At 48.1% G+C, this 15,304-nt stretch overlaps 2 protein-coding genes and 2 non-coding genes across 7 annotated transcripts in view; 1 reads left to right on the plus strand and 3 right to left on the minus strand.

The window, feature by feature from the left end:
• The window catches only part of Dennd2b (DENN domain containing 2B), a 114,313-nt gene extending 111,786 nt beyond the window's left edge, over positions 1-2,527 (plus strand). For all 4 annotated transcript variants that reach the window (XM_032892934.1, XM_032892933.1, XM_032892936.1 and 1 more), the window contains 4 exons: positions 155-266; positions 752-991; positions 1,201-1,287; positions 1,809-2,527. In XM_032892934.1, coding sequence (XP_032748825.1) covers positions 155-266; positions 752-991; positions 1,201-1,287; positions 1,809-1,843 — 474 coding nt within the window. In that variant the 3' untranslated portion in view covers positions 1,844-2,527. The remainder of the gene's footprint in view (positions 1-154; positions 267-751; positions 992-1,200; positions 1,288-1,808) is intronic.
• A 1,895-nt stretch (positions 2,528-4,422) lies between these two features.
• Positions 4,423-6,802, minus strand: Rpl27a (ribosomal protein L27a). The gene is made up of 5 exons (XM_032892938.1): positions 6,749-6,802; positions 6,324-6,387; positions 5,999-6,074; positions 5,424-5,598; positions 4,423-4,596 (listed from the first exon to the last, which is right to left on the minus strand). Exons 1-5 carry the CDS (start codon positions 6,749-6,751, stop codon positions 4,468-4,470), a joined length of 447 nt encoding a protein of 148 aa, XP_032748829.1. The 5' UTR covers positions 6,752-6,802; the 3' UTR covers positions 4,423-4,467.
• LOC116894963 lies at positions 4,792-4,922 on the minus strand. Its single transcript, XR_004387156.1, has one exon. It is a non-coding gene; the product is annotated as a small nucleolar RNA SNORA3/SNORA45 family (small nucleolar RNA).
• LOC116894964 lies at positions 5,745-5,874 on the minus strand. Its single transcript, XR_004387157.1, has one exon. It is a non-coding gene; the product is annotated as a small nucleolar RNA SNORA3/SNORA45 family (small nucleolar RNA).
• Positions 6,803-15,304: the final 8,502 nt, after the last annotated feature.

The following is a 15,304-nucleotide window of genomic DNA, read 5'->3' on the forward strand; positions in this document are numbered from 1 at the left end:
TTTCTAGCCTTTCTGTGCTCCCTCATTATACAGGGTGATAATGCTATTAGAAGTGCGGTTACCTCTCTGAACTTTGGACCGGGGCCTAGCACCTGGGTAGTCAGTGTTCATCAGTGTCAGCTGTGATCATCCCTGCTGTCTTTTCCTTCTGCAGATGGATGATGAGGACACACTGTTACCTAGGAAGTTACAGGCTGCTCTGGAGCAGGCTCTGGAGAGGAAGAACGAGCTGATCTCCCAGGATTCCGACAGTGACTCTGATGATGGTGAGGGAGGAGTCTTTCTGCTCCAAGTCTGGACTTCACAGACCTTGAAATCTGTATTACACACTGGCCTCTTTCTGGCTGAGAGCTTAGGTTAGGAACTGGGCCCCTCTAGTGCCTTTTCTGCTCCAAAACATGGCACTGTAGACTTCTTGCTGACAGGAAATCAATCAGTCCTCTTTCTTAGGCCTTGTTTCAAGCCACTGCGGAAGATGGAGCAGGACCTTCTTCGCTTGTAAGGGATGTGGAAAAAGTAATACTTTGTCTCCAATTTCTCGGAAATATTAGTCAACTTCTATGCTTTGAGTAGTTTCTGACCTCCAGTAGCTCATAGGCTAGGTGACAGCTCTTGAGCACAGTAGATGGTTTCAAGGACAATATGTGTGCTGGTTGGAAGTTTGTTGGGAAGAGACTAAAGCAATGGGAGATTGGAGATCACCTTACAGAATCTTGAGCTGAAAGTGAGTGATTTTTCTTTTCCCTTCTAGAATGTAATACCCTCAATGGACTTGTGTCAGAGGTGTTTATCCGGTTCTTTGTGGAGACCGTGGGGCACTACTCCCTCTTCCTGACACACAGTGAGAAGGGAGAAAGGGCTTTTCAGCGCGAGGCCTTCCGAAAGTCTGTGGCCTCCAAAAGCATCCGCCGTTTCCTTGAGGTTTTTATGGAGTCTCAGATGTTTGCTGGCTTCATCCAAGACAGGGAGCTAAGAAAGTGTCGAGCAAAGGGTAAGGTTCCAGGAACTGGGATGAGAGCTGGGGGCGTCTTTAGACTCACTATAACTAGGTCATTGTAATGAACCAGTCAGAGTTCTGACCCTGTGGTCCTACCAAGTGTTAGACCAGATGGCTGCCTTTTCCCTTTTGCATCTCCACTGTGTGACCATCATGTACTCACACTGCCGTCTTTCCTCCTCACACTTGCTGCTCTCTCTCAGGCCTCTTTGAGCAGCGAGTGGAGCAGTATCTAGAAGAGCTCCCTGACACTGAGCAGAGCGGGATGAACAAGTTTCTCCGTGGCTTGGGTAAGTTACTTGTTACCAATGAAGATATCCAGGGGGGTGCTGTCCCCTAAAATACTGTGAATCTAGGCCACCAAATATACACAGGCTGTAGACAGAGCAAGAGGAAATCCTGTGAGGAAGAGATGTCCAGCTACTGCTTTAAGAGCATTTAGCACAAGATTCACAAAATAGAGCCAAGAATCAACCCTAAGTTGTTTGGGGTTTTTGTTGTCCTATCTTTTGTTCACAAGAGCTGAGTGCTAGTCATCTTTGTTCTAGCTGCAAATATACAGATGATGTTAATGCCAAAGTGCCAGTTCTGCAAAGTTCTCCCACTCCTTTAGGGAGCTCAGCTAGTGTGATTTCAGGATAGCAGGGGCTTGTTTTGTCTTTTAAAGTTGTATTTTCCCTACCTTCTCAGAGCTGTCACTCCTCTGTCAAATTGATCCTTTTTGCAAGGAAAAGGGGGGGGGGGCAAGGAGAGAGCATGGCTGTTTGAAAGGGATTCATGAAACATCCTCACCTTTGCCCTCTGTCCACAGGCAACAAGATGAAGTTCCTCCACAAGAAGAATTAAATAGCTAGTAGTAGAGTCTAAGTGCTTTGCAGAGCCCAGGGAGAGGGCCCAGCCTGGGACCCTGTGGGATGTTGTGGCTACCTTGCTTCTACAGACCCCACCTCCAAAGCCAGTGCACCTCTGCCTTCATCATATCCCAGGATACCGTTTGTAAATAATCTGCTGTAAGCTTTCCTGTTTTTGTAACAAGCAAAGAGAATCTGATAAATATTTGTATATCCCAAAGGGCCGGGTGCTTTCTTGCCTTGTCTGAGCATGGAAGGAGTCTTGCTGGGTGCTGGTGACTGGCCAATTATGTGCAGCTGACTGTCTCAGCCAAACCACTGTTTCCTGAAGACTTCTGGCCTGTCTCCCTGAGGCCCTGCTGCCAGTTTTGGGCCCTGGAGAGCAGGTGCTGTCTTAATTATGTGTAAGAGGACTGTTTTTCTGGTTGTTTCTATTTTTACTTCTTAGTTTGCCAATCTGCCAAGCCTGTTTCTGAAAGGCAAGAACCACCCTGTCCCTATTTGCAATGTAAAGCCAGATGCTTGGGCCTGGTTTTTGTTCCTTCCACCGTCTGACATGGGTCAGTTGAATCATGGTTAGTGGAGCTCCCAGTCAGTGGTGGCCATGATGCGGTACAGGGCATTTCTCCTTCCACCATCCACAGATGTTCTCAATAAACTGTACATTCATTTTGGCTGATGTGTTCCTGTTTCACTTTCTACAGTTCTCCCAAAACCAGGTGAATTCTGAATTCTGGATGGATACAGGGTCTGGGCACTTGGTAAATGCTTTCACATGGGTTCCTGGCCATTCCTGACACCTGTCAGTCCTCACTTAGCTTCCTTCTCTGGTAGACACTTTTTATGGTGCTTCTAGTGATGGATTTGCCCCTTATCATTGTGACATTACTGGGTGGCTGATTGTCAGCAGACAGCAGCCCAAGCACTGCTAACCCTGGACGTGGACCTGACCCTTCTCCATTGCCAATGACTCCTCACCCTCATTTCTTCCACTAGAAGCTTACGTGTATCCAGAAAGTTCGACTACAGGAAGGAAAACTCAGGTTTCCTACCTACTTTCAAGGCAGACCTTGAATGCTAGAGTTTGACAGGATGTGAACTAATATTCCTGTCCTTCCACCCTAATCTGAGACAATCCTATCCTGGGTTTCCTTCCATCCTTACCTTCTTCCACATTGACACCTGTGCAGGCCCCAACTTGTCCAATGGTGGTTAGTCTTCTGGGAAAGCAAAATTAGCTTCTGAAAAAGCCTTCCACATAAGGCTTTATGTCAGTAAGAGGAAGGAAGGATTGTGTCCACAAGTATGGATTTCCAAATGAGGCCAAGAGAATAACCAGAAAATTGAAACTTGAGTGCCATTGCTTTCAGCCGTTAGCTTAGCCTGGGCTTCCTGACAGCCTCCTTAGGTGCTTGGATCTACCACCCTGGCCTCCAAGGACTCCTGACTTACAAGCAGGCATCCATAAGCATAATCTAGCACTGCAGGTCTCACCTTAATCCAGAAAACCCACACTGGCACGTGACTGATGGCTCGGGTGGCATGGGCCACACAGCAAGCCTGGCATGTGGCTGGCAGAATGTACAGGTTCTCCTCTCACCCAGAATTCAAGATTCTCAAGCCCATCATATCCATCTCAAACAGCTATCATGACATCAAAGTCAAACTTAATAGTGTTTTGTTATAAAAACCTGTTTAACTATGTACTTTCATTAAAGATCCTACATTTGTCCTGCCAGACATCACCCCCAAACCCGTAACATTTAGACCCCTAGTTGTACTAGGGGTGTTATACAGTATTATGTCTCTAGAGTCATAACATCTAAAAGGGGTTTTTCCATGAACCCATGTTCATTATTGGTAAGCTTCTGCCATGATAGCCTTTTCCCTGCCAAGTGACCCCTCCCAACGTATACTGCCTGGGAATATGCACTTGGCTACTAAAGCAGCCTCAGTGCTAAAGTGTACACAATCTCCTTTACTCCTTAGAAACTCAAGACTTAGCTTTGTTGGTATAGTATTCCAGACTTAAAGAGGTAGACAATCAGGTTCTTGGGTTTTTTATTCCAAGGTCCTCTTAAAGCCTCATCTTCCCAATAGTTCAAAGAGCACAGCTCTGGTTCTAAAATCTCCTCAGTTTGCAGTGCTGATGTCCTGTTGCAGGTAGACATGCTCCCTAGGAACAACACCTGGATGTCATCAAGTGAAGCTGGATGGAGCCTACACCTTTTCCCTATGTTTTCCATCCATGCTAGCCTGTCCAGTACTAAGTAGCCCAGTCCTGAGCCACCTGTCCACTATAGTGAGCTCACAAAGTCAGGCAACTGTTGATATGGATGGCAAGGTTTTTCCCATAACTTAAGATTTTTCAGGAGGGGCTGGAGAGATGGCTAAGAGCACTGACTACTCTTCCAGAGGTCCTGAGGTCAAATCCCAGCAACCACATTGTGGCTCACAGCCATCTGTAATGGGATCTGATGCCCTCTTCTGGTGTGTCTGAAGACAGCTACAGTATACTTAATGTCAGGGAGATTCTCAACATGCAGACAAGGAAGGATGCAAAGAACCTACTCAGACCACATGGAAAATGTTTGCATTTAATTAACCTCTTTAGTGGCTTTAAGCCACCAGAACACAGGCACCTCCAACACCCTTTATCTTCTCTTCAGCTCTTCTGCTGAAGAATTTGGCCTTCACGATGACAGGTTGCTTAGGGAGCTTCCCCTTCCCCAGAACTTTGTAGTAGCCCTACAATAGAAAAAGAATCAAATATACTATAGCAGACGCTCCACACCCCAAAACTCAGTAGGACTTGACTTACTCCCCCTTTTCAGATAGTCTATGTAAAGGATGGCCTTTAACTCAAATGTAGATCAATATGGCCTCACAGAGATCCACCAACTTCACAGTTCTGAGAATATAGCATGTGTCACCCCAGGTAGGTTATGTTTCTGATCTGAGCACTAATGGGGTCACTGAAAGCCCCTACCAGTGAATCAAGACCAGCAGATTTTCTACGAGAACTCTAGCACACCAGGACAAGTGCCATGTCAGGATGTGACTCTAGTCTCGACTAAGCACGTTAACTCCCCACTCCTGACCAGCTACTACCTCTACTAAATACAAATTAATTATAAGCTAGGAATGATGACTACCTAAAAGCTTCCCTTTGGTTTGGGTCTCTGCACTTAGGCAGAGTATGTGTGTGTGGAGGTGGCTCTTAAAACAACACATAGTGCCTTAAATAAAAGAACAAAAGACTTAACCTCCAAAAGCTAAGCTGTATGTCTTAAGACCACTCCGGACCAACTATAAACCTCAACTTAATTAAAAAAAAAAAAAAAAAGCAAACCTGTTAGAAATGGAAACAAATATGTGGTGGGCATGTTTTCTGAATTCTTACTCAACAAGTGGGACCAAATGGACAAGAGTTCTAATTGTGACCAATTCAATTACCTCAAACAGTTCTACTAAAATGTGGATTTCCTAATAGATAATGGCTATATATGCGCTTGACTTTCAAACAAGATAGCATATTAAAGGTCTCATTAAGAATGACAAGCCAATTCACTCACTGATCGAACAACATCAATGATGGGAGCAACTCCAGTCTTGTTTTTTGCTGCATTGACCCGTGTCTGCTCGCTGACCAACGTCCATAATTTATCCAGGTTGACAGTTGGGCAGAAGCTCTGGTTCCTCTTCAAGTGGTAATGCCTCATGCCAACTTTGCCGAAGTAACCTGGATGACTAGGAAGGAAGGCAACCATCTTCAGAGCAAGCCCATCTTTCTAGTTCTCTCCTAGCACAGTGTAAATGTTCACTACTGTAAACACTGACACAGCAGGCACCCCGCCCTCATTTTTAACAGGGTCCCTAAACAGGGTTGATCTGAAGTATGTCACTAACCTGGTGACTGACTGCGCCATAAAGTCCACAGCCAGTGAATAAGGTCAGTCGTTTTTCTTCGAGGACTCTAGCACACTGAGGCAACAAGCAATACCTGAGCGTGACTCTAGCCTCGGACAGGTTCCCTCAGTTCACATGCAGTGTTTTGCTCGCTAAAGCTAATAGCCAACATTAAGAAACCCGTTTCCAGAGAGAAGCTGTTCTAAGTCATCCCTTCTGCCCCCACTTCCGAAACACTCACTATTTGTCAAAGTTGATCCTGTGGTGGTGCATGCCTCCAGCATTCCCGCGGCCTCCTGGGTGCTTGCGGTGCTTACCTGCAGGCACACAAAGCTACATGAATGACTTCTACCTGCCCCCATGCTCCCGTCTGTTCTCAGTTTATAATCCGTTTCTGAGCATGAGTTATCAAGACTCAGGGATAAACCTTTTCGGCCTTCCACCCCACTACCAACATAAAGCAGGTAAACTGTTATGCCCAGGCCTCAGAAATGTTTTCTTCGACTCACAGTTGTCTACTTTCCAACACAACTCAAAGGCCAAACGCCTAGAAGGCCCACACTTACCGATGCGACCGTGGCCGTGGCTCACGTGGCCCCGGAGTTTCCGGGTCTTCCTCAGTCTGGATGGCTGTATGGGAAAAACAGCAAAATGGTTAGGCCTGCCTAAGGGGAGGTTGGGGAGCGAGCAGCAAGGCTTGCCTGCCCGGATTATGCCTGCAAATGAGAACTTGCCTTTTGAAGGATTCAGCAAGGTTGAGGTTACAGACCGGGAGCGCGATCAGACGCCCAGGCCCGCGCGTCTAAGCGACCCAACTCCGGTCGGAACACGCGGCCCCAGGTCCCTCGCCCCAGACCCAAGTGAGCCATCCCGCCCCGCAGGCTACTTGCAGCCATGGAGACCCACTAAGACCAGGGCAAGCAGCCGAAAGGCAGGGAGGTAGAGCGCCCAGCCGCCACAAGGAAGCGGAGGCCACGAGAAGAACACCTACCATGGCGGTGGCAGAAAAGAAAGAGGGAGGAGCCCACCAAGTCTCGCGAGGTAGAAGGCGCGGGGGTGGGACTAAGGCACCATTTCCGGCCCAGAGGACGGCCTCGGGAGGGGCTCCGACGTCAGCGGCTTCCGGCGCCCGCCTCTTCCTTTCCGTGTGGGTGGGCGGGGTAAGCGGTGGCGCCCGCCCCCGGGAATCGCGGTTACCACCATGCTTAGCTCTTGCTGGGGCTTGGCGGGCATTTTCTTAGTACATTTCTCTCTTCTGTCGCTGTTGGTTCTGTCTCCTGGCCGCCATGGCGGTGTCTCAGAGCATCTGCAAAACTTCCGCAGGTCCTCTGGCCTCCCTTGAAGGGACACTGCCCTTCTTTTTTGCTCTTGTCCTGTCAAATTTGAACAGCCTTCTGCGCTTCAGGGATCTAGATTTTGTAACTATTTTCTATAAACACATTTGAATTTTCTCCAGAATCTGGCTGGTAAGCTTTTAGTCCCCTGGACCCGAGGTTCCCAGCCCGGTGTGTTCCTCATGCAAGCGTTTCCTGTGTGAACTTTCTTGGACCTGTTTTGTTACTTGTTTACTTGAACCACCACACAATTTGGCATATAACTCCAAATTGCTAAATTACATTTTTCTTCCCGATTGAGTCCAAATTCTCTAAGGGTTCAAGTATTGGCCAGTATTGTTTGTTTGTTTGTTTGTTTGTTTGTTTTTTCCCCTTAAATCCATGAATTCCTGGCATGTAGCCTGTTTACTAAGAGTACAAAAATGTCCCACTTGTGCACAAGATCCTCTCCCCTTAATTGTTTTTTTCTGACTTGATCTGTTAAACTAAAGAGTATTCTAGTCAAAATACCCTAAATTCTTACCTCTATTAGGACCAGTTTCTTTTCCTTCAGCCAAGCTACCAAAAAACAGAGTGGGCAGGTCCCGTCCATCTGCTAGCTTGTTTAGTGTTCAATTCATTACAATCTGGGCAGTTTGGCTTTAGCTACACCATTGCCTCAAGATTTTTTATTTGCTTGTTTTGAGACAGGGTCTTACTCTGTAGCCAAGGCTGACCTGTGCATATGTACCTCCTGATTGCTGGAATTACACTCCTAATTGGTTTGATAGGCATGATGGTCTATAACTTTCTTTTTTTTTCAGATTTATTTGTTTATTATATATAAGTACACTGTAGCTGTCTTCAGACACACCAGAATAGGGCATCTGATCTCATTACAGATGGTTGTGAACCACCATGTGGTTGCTGGGATTTGAACTCAGGACCTCTGGAAGAGCAGTCAGTGCTCTTAACCACTGAGCCATCTATCCAGCCCCGGTCTATAACTTTCATATGTGGACTATAATATATCTTATTTAGCTCCTGTTTAGGTAGTCATGTTTGTGAGACTTCTGGTGTGGCTTCTAATACCCCTAGGAGACAGACAATTTCACAGTAAAACCTTGGATCTCTGGCTCTTACAGTCAGCCTTTCTGTCTCTCTTCTGCAAGTCTTAAGTGTAGGGGTTGTTTTATAGATTTCTCCAGCGGGACTGGACTTCACAATTCTGTATATTGATTGGTTGTGGCTTTCTGTATCAGTCTCTTTCTGCCTGTGGCAAAGAGAAGTTTGTTTGATGAGGGCTGAGGACAATAAGGACAAATATTAAGAACTACTCATGCCTTCACTGGCTAGTATTCCAATACCACTCATGATTCCTCTAACCTTCAGCTTTTGATCCCTCAACCTCAACTTCCCATGTCCTGAGATTTTAAGCATGTACTGTCATGACCAACTCTTCCTGAACTCTCAGGAACTACCTTAATATTCTACTACTTCCAATAGCACTCCAGGCCATCATGGTAAGAGCTCCAACATCTTCAGAGTACCTTGAAATTTACAAATTCTAGCTTTATTTTATTCATGAGACAAAAGACACAGAAGAACTGTGTGACTTGTTATAGGTTATAAAGTTGGTAAGATACAGAGCCTAGACCTAGCCTTACCCTTTCTTCTCTGGATTCCCTGTTTTTACCTCAGAGACCACTCCCCTTTTGGCCTTACAAGACTATAATCTTCATCTCTCCTTTGTCTCACATAATAATCATAAGCTGCCCATGACCAGCAGAAAGAGAGATTTGAGAGTAGGGATCAAGATTTAAGAGATCTGCTGTCCCGTATGTTCAAGGCATGAGCCAAAGTATTAAGAAGCTACCACTATGGTTGGGGATTTAGCTCAGTGGTAGAGCGCTTGCCTAGCAAGCGCAAGGCCCTGGGTTCGGTCCCCAGCTCCAGAAAAAAAAAAAAGAAGAAGCTACCACTAGGAAGATGCTCTGTCGATGGAGATAAGCTAGGAAGAGCCTTGGGAGTGGAGGGTAACAGTAAGTGAATTTTAGTGTGACCTGGAGCAAGTATCAAGTCAGGGCCAAGGGCAGAAATGGAATCCTGTTTCCGAGTCGTTCCCCAAGCGCTTTGGTTGTGGAAGAGCTGCATCCTGCCCTCGGGACACCCGGTAGTCGTTGTGATAGTTTGATCTCTAGAGTAGTGGGAGCGTTTTGAGAGTTTGTCCAGCTGTGGTTTTCTAGACCGCTTCCTTCCTTCCTCGGTAGGCAACCAACCCGTTGACTCATGGCTCCCGTGCTTGTTCAGAAAAGTCAGCTTCTTCAGGTTTACCAGCTCTGACAACATAGAGCAGGCTCAGTTCTTTATCTGCAAAGTTGAATAGTAGTCGCCTCTCCCCACTGGACACGACCTTGAGCATGATCCATGAGAACTGTCCTTTGTGACAATTCTATGACGTACATCACAGCCTTGTGACATAGCAGGTGTCTGAGCCACTTTGGAGGTTCAGGGCTCAGGAAACTCTTGTGGAATGAAGCGAAGAGAGATGGTGCCAGGCAGCCACTCGGTGGGGCAGGTAAATCTCAGCTCCCCCCCCTGTGGTCTTGACACAGCCCTCCCCTGTGGTCTTGACAGCCCCCCCCCGGTCTTGACAGCACACCATCATCTGAAAGAGCGCCCTGGTGGCCTCCTTCCTCTGCTCTTCTCTCAGGGTTCCTGATCGTCCTTAGTACTTCAGACAGCAGCTGTTCTTAGAAACACTTCCAGACCCGTCTTCTTCCTTTTTATAAAGGATATATTTGTATTCGTGTGTGTATGATTGTGTGATGTGTGCAGGTACTTGCTGAGAGGTCACATGAAGATGTTGGACTCCCTGGATCCAACTGGAGTTACAGCTGTGTGAGCCACCCAGTGTGGTCGGTGTCATCTGAGCTTGGGTCCTCTGGATGAAGGGCAGCCAGGTCACCTAAGCACCGAGGCATCGCTCCAGCCCCACCTTGTCTTCTTGCTCTTTATCTTTAATTGGATATTTGGAAAGCGTATGTGGCTCTCCTTTTAAAAGGAGATGCCTGGCCTGGCACATACCACAGGTCTTCAGTCCAAGTACTAGGGAGGCAAAACCAAGGGGATCTGTATGCATTTAAATAACCAAGGCTACATAGTGACAAGTACAAAAAGCCTGAAGTCCGTGTTTAGTCTATAAGGTGTTTTAGAATATATATACATTTATACATATATGTACACATGTAATGGGGAAAAATACAACATGAAAAGAAGTTCTGAGAAAGAGCATAAACATCTCAAATCATAGGCTCACACAGCTTTATGTCAAATTTGAGATCAAGTTTATATGGTAACTGAGCTATCTGCAGAGTTGATTAGAGTATGTTAATCTCTCTCTCTCTCTCTCTCTCTCTCTGTGTGTGTGTGTGTGTGTGTGTGTGTGTGTGTGTGTGTGTGTGTGTAGTACGCACTGATATAGGGCTGTATACACATAATGGAGGCCAGAGGAATAGTTTGCTTCTAGATGTAGCCTTTTCCTCTGCCTTATTCCCTTGAGACAAGGTCTCTCACTGGACCTGAATGAAGCTTGAAGTTCTGACTAGGTTTGGCTGGCCGTCGAGTGCCTGGGAGTCACCCATCTTCATCTCCCAACACGGGATGATCGTCGTGCATGGCTGTTTACGGCTTTTACTAATATGTGGGTGCTAGGGGCCAACTCCAGTCCTCAAGCTTTCACAGCAAGGACTCTAAACACGGAGCCCCTCCCAGGTCCCTATGTCAATCCTTTTATGTTGTATTTTATTTAATTCCATGACTTTTTTGTATCCCTGCCCAGCAATAAGGATTTGTTCACTTTATTTCTTGTGGTGCCGGGACTCGAACCTGGCACCTTGAGCATTCTAGGTAAGCACTCTTACTGAGCTGTGACCTCAGCTTCAGATTTATTTTCCACAGCTGAAGAGTACCTTGCCTTGGGCATGTGCTGTAACATACTAACCCATCTTGTGTATTTTGTGTTTTGGTTCTTTGTTGTTAAAGACAAAGCCACAGTGAGCATTTTGTATAATGGCCTTTTTTTTTCTTCTTTTGGCCAATAACTTGTGTAGAATAAAATCCCAGGAGAGAGATTACTGGATTATAGGGTATGAACATTTTTGTGATTCATCTTATGATGCTATTTTTTTCAGATGGGTTGAACCAATCTGTACACCGGCAGTGTGCACAGCTTCTAATTCCACTTCAACTTCTCAGTGCTCGGAGCTTTGTCGAGCTTTCAGGGGGCAGGGAAATCCATAGGTGACCTACCTCCCCTCCCTTCTGCCTTGCCTTGCCTTGCCTTGCCTTGCCTTGCCTTGCCTTACCTTGCCCTGCCCCGCCGCCTCGCCCTCGCCCCTCGCCCTATCGCCCCGCCTTGCCCTTCGGGTTTCGCCTTTAAAGTTCGTCCCCCTTCGCCCATTCGCCCTTTCGCCCTTCCCCTTTTCCCTTCGCTGCCCTTCGGCCTTTTCCCTTTCGCCCTTTGACCTTGACCTTTTGGCCCTTTTCGCCTTTTTCGGCTTTTCGCTTTTTTTTGGTTTTGGTTTTGCCCTTGGTTTTGGTTTTATTTTTTTTTGGTTTTTGTTTTGGTTTGGTTTTGTTTTGCTTTTGCTTTTGGTTTTGCTTAGCCGTTTTTGGCCGCTTTGTTTTGCCCGTTTTGTTTTGCTCGTTTTGCTTGTTTTTGCTCCGCCTTTGTTTTGGTTTCGCCTTGCTCTTAGCCTCGCCCTCGCCTCGGGTTCCTGCCTTAGCCCCTGCACTCGGCCTCCTGTGCCCGCCCTTGCCTTGGCCTCTGCCTTTGCCCCCTTGCCTTGCTTTGTTCTTTTGCCTCCCCCTTGCCCTTTGGCTCCTTTGCCTTTTGCCCTTGCCTCCCCTTTGCCTTGCCTCCTTGTCTTTGCCCCAACCCCTCGCCCCTCGCCCTTTGCCCTTGCCCCTTGTCCCTCGCCCTCTGTCCCTTTGCCCTTCCCTTTGCCTCGCCTTCCCTTTGCCTTGCCCCCTTTGCCCTTCCCCCTTTGCCCTCGGCTTCCCCTTTGCCCCTTCCCTTTGCCTCTTGTCCCTTGCCTTGCCCTGTCCCCCTTTGCCCTTGCCTTGCCTTCCCCTTGTCTTGCCCTTGCCCTTGTTCCTTTGTCCCCCTTGCCTTCCTTGCCCCCTTGCCCTTGCCCTTGCCCTTGCCCTTCCCCTTGCCCCTTGCCCTTGCCTTGCCCTGTTCCCTTGCCTTGCCCTTCCCCTTGCCTTGCCCTTGCCCTTCCCTTGCCCTTCCCTTGCCCTTGCCCTTGCCCTTGCCCTTGCCCTGCCTTGCCTTCCCCTTGCCTTGCCTTGCCCTTGCCCTTGCCTTGCCCTTGCCTTGCCTGCCCTTGCCCCTTGCCCTTTGCCTTGCCCTTGCCCTTTGCCCTTGCCCTTGCCCTTGCCTTGCCCTTGCCTTGCCCTTTCCCTTCCCTTGCCCTTGCCTTGCCCTTGCCTTGCCCCTTGCCCCTTGCCTTGCCTTGCCTTGCCTTGCCTGCCCTTGCCCTGCCCTTCCCCCTTGCCTTGCCTTGCCCCTTGCCTTCCCCTTCCCTTGCCTTGCCCCTTCCCTTCCCTTGCCTTTGCCTTGCCTTCCCCCTTCCCTTGCCCCTCCCTCCCTTGCCTTCCCTCCCCCCTTCCCCCTTCCCCTTCCCCCTTCCCCTCCCCCCTTCCCCCTTCCCCCTTCCCCCTCCCCCTCCCCCCTTCCCCCTTCCCCCTTCCCCCTTCCCCTTCCCTTCCCCTTCCCCCTCTTCCTCCCCTTCCCCCCCCCCCCCCCCCCCCCCCCCCCCCCCCCCCCCCCCCCCCCCCCCCCCCCCCCCCCCCCCCCCCCCCCCCCCCCCCCCCCCCCCCCCCTCTCCCCCTCCCCTCCCCCCCTCCCTCTTTTTCCCCCCTTTTTCTTTCTTCTCTCTCCCTTTTTTCTCCTCTTTTTCTTCTCTTCCCCCCTTCCCCCTTCCTTCCCCTTCCCCCCCCCTTCCCCCCTTCCCTTCCCCTTCCCCTTCCCCTTCCCTTTTTCTTTCTTTCTTTTTTGGTTTTCTGAGACAGAGTTTCTCTGTTTAGCCTCGCTGTCCTGAATTCACTCTGTGGACCGGGCTGGCCTAGAATTCAGAGATCCACCTACCTCTGCCTCCCAAGTGCTGGGACTAAAAGTGTGCAACACCACACCTGGCAGGTAGAGTTTTCTAAAGCACAAAGCAAAAGACAAAGAGAAACTAATTTGAGGATTTTGATTTCCAGTCATGTTTCTTTCCCGTGTTGGACTGTGCTTGTTTTAATCTTACTGTGCTGCCTGACTCGTACCGAAACTACTGATGTCACATTCCTACACGTTTCCCCGCACGTCTGTGGGACACTGACATGGACAGCCTGGCCACTGAAGTCCAGCACAGCGACACAGGACGAGGAGAGCGCTCGTCTCAGAGACCAGCTTACCGAATAGTCCAAACAAGACAGGCTTACGTATTTATGTTTTAATTTACTCTCACAGTATTCAGTTTCTGAGAACACAGAGGCATGGGTTCATCTTCCTGCTCTGTGAACTCTGGGAAGGAAGATCATGTCTCCTCGAATCTTTTTAATCTCTGAACGAAGACAAGTATTACTCAGTCATTCTCTGTACAAGTATTGATTGGCGTATGTACTCAGTCCTGACACTATACATAGACCCCAGGTGCCTAGGGGAAGAGAGAATAGTAAACAAAGATGACAACGTCATACTATAGGGCTGATGGCTGCGGGATTGTATCTAAGACATCCCGCAATCAAACAGAAAACGTGTGTTCGGCAGTGTGGCAGGGTGTGTACTCTCGCCAGCGCTTCTCACTCATTTTCCCACAGACATAATGCTATGTTTTGTTGATAATTCGAACTTATTTACCCAAGCAAACAGTCTCTGGGATTCTCTTCCCAGCGCGATGTGGAGTGGTTTGCCACACCATTGCTTGGAAGGTTGAAGACGCCCAGCAGCTGTTCCCTTACCATGGATCACGAGATGTGGTGCGACGTTAAAGGCAGGTGGCCTGTGGCAAGGTGATGTTGCAGATGAGGGTTCCCCTCCTTCCACACTTTTTAAGTGGAGTTTTATTTAGCTTAGGCTTCCCCATGGCGGAAACCGCAGGTCATAGCTGAATGCTCTATGTTAAGTCGTGGTGTTTTCTTATTCTTTTAAAACCTAATTTGTTGTTTCTGTATCTTGAACCTTCGTTGTCGCTATTGTTTTCTTTGTTTGTTTTTAAGATTTATTTTGTAATTTTTAAAAGATTTTATTCATTTATTTTATGTATATGAGTACACTGTAACTTCCTCCAGACACACCAAAAGAGGGCATCAAATTCCATTACAGATGGTTGTGAGCCGCCATGTTGTTGCTGGGAATTGAACTCAGGACCTCTGGAAGAGAAGCCAATGCTCTTAACATCTCTCTGGCCTCGTGTTTTGTTTTTATTTTTTGGAGACAGTCTCACCATGTAACTGGTTGGCCTGGAACCTGTGATATAGACCAGGCTGCCCTGCCCTCTCAAGTGCTAAGATTAAAGGTTTACACTACCATACCCAGCACTAAATGCTCCCCCAGCTTGTGCTGTTGGGGATGGGATGGGACCTTTGAGACACAGAGCCTCGTGGGAGGCCTTTAGCTCATTTGAGGTGTAGACCTACCAGACTCCTGTCCACCTCATCACACTCTGGGATGGCTGAGTCAAACCCTTTCCCTACACAAATGAGATTATTTCAGGCTACAATGATAAGAGATGACTGAAATAGTTGCTGACATCTGTCTGTCTGTGTGTCTGTCTCTGTGTGTTATATGCAGGTCTGTGGACACGTGTGCTTCCTCAATGGCTCAGTGATCTCCCAGGCCTCTGGTCTCTATCTCCCAGCACTGGCACTGAGGCACAGACTACTCTGCCCAACTTTTTCCTGGGCTCTGGAGAGTTGAACTCAGGCCCTCATGCTTGCCTAGCAATGACTTTACCTACTGAGCCATCTCCCTGGTCTCAACATTTTAAAGTGCAAATAAAAACCTAGATTCTGGTGTTTTGAAAAAAGTCAGCCAAGTAGTAGTGGCATTGATCCCAGCATCCGGGAGACAGAGGCAGGCAGATCTTTAAGTTCAAACCAGCCTGGTGTACAGAGCTAGTTCCAGGGTAGCCAGGGCTACACAGAGACCTTGCCTAGAAAAGCCAAAAATAAACAAAATGAAG

Source organism: Rattus rattus, chromosome 2, assembly GCF_011064425.1.
Source record: "Rattus rattus isolate New Zealand chromosome 2, Rrattus_CSIRO_v1, whole genome shotgun sequence".
Taxonomy (NCBI): Eukaryota; Metazoa; Chordata; class Mammalia; order Rodentia; family Muridae; genus Rattus; species Rattus rattus.

Coding starts and splice junctions, on each gene's coding strand:
- Rpl27a (XM_032892938.1), bottom strand. Junction 5,599..5,998: donor AGGATCAACTTTGACAAATA/GTGAGTGTTTCG, acceptor CTTCCTTCCTAG/TCATCCAGGTTACTTCGGCA. Junction 4,597..5,423: donor TCATTGATGTTGTTCGATCA/GTGAGTGAATTG, acceptor TTTCTATTGTAG/GGCTACTACAAAGTTCTGGG.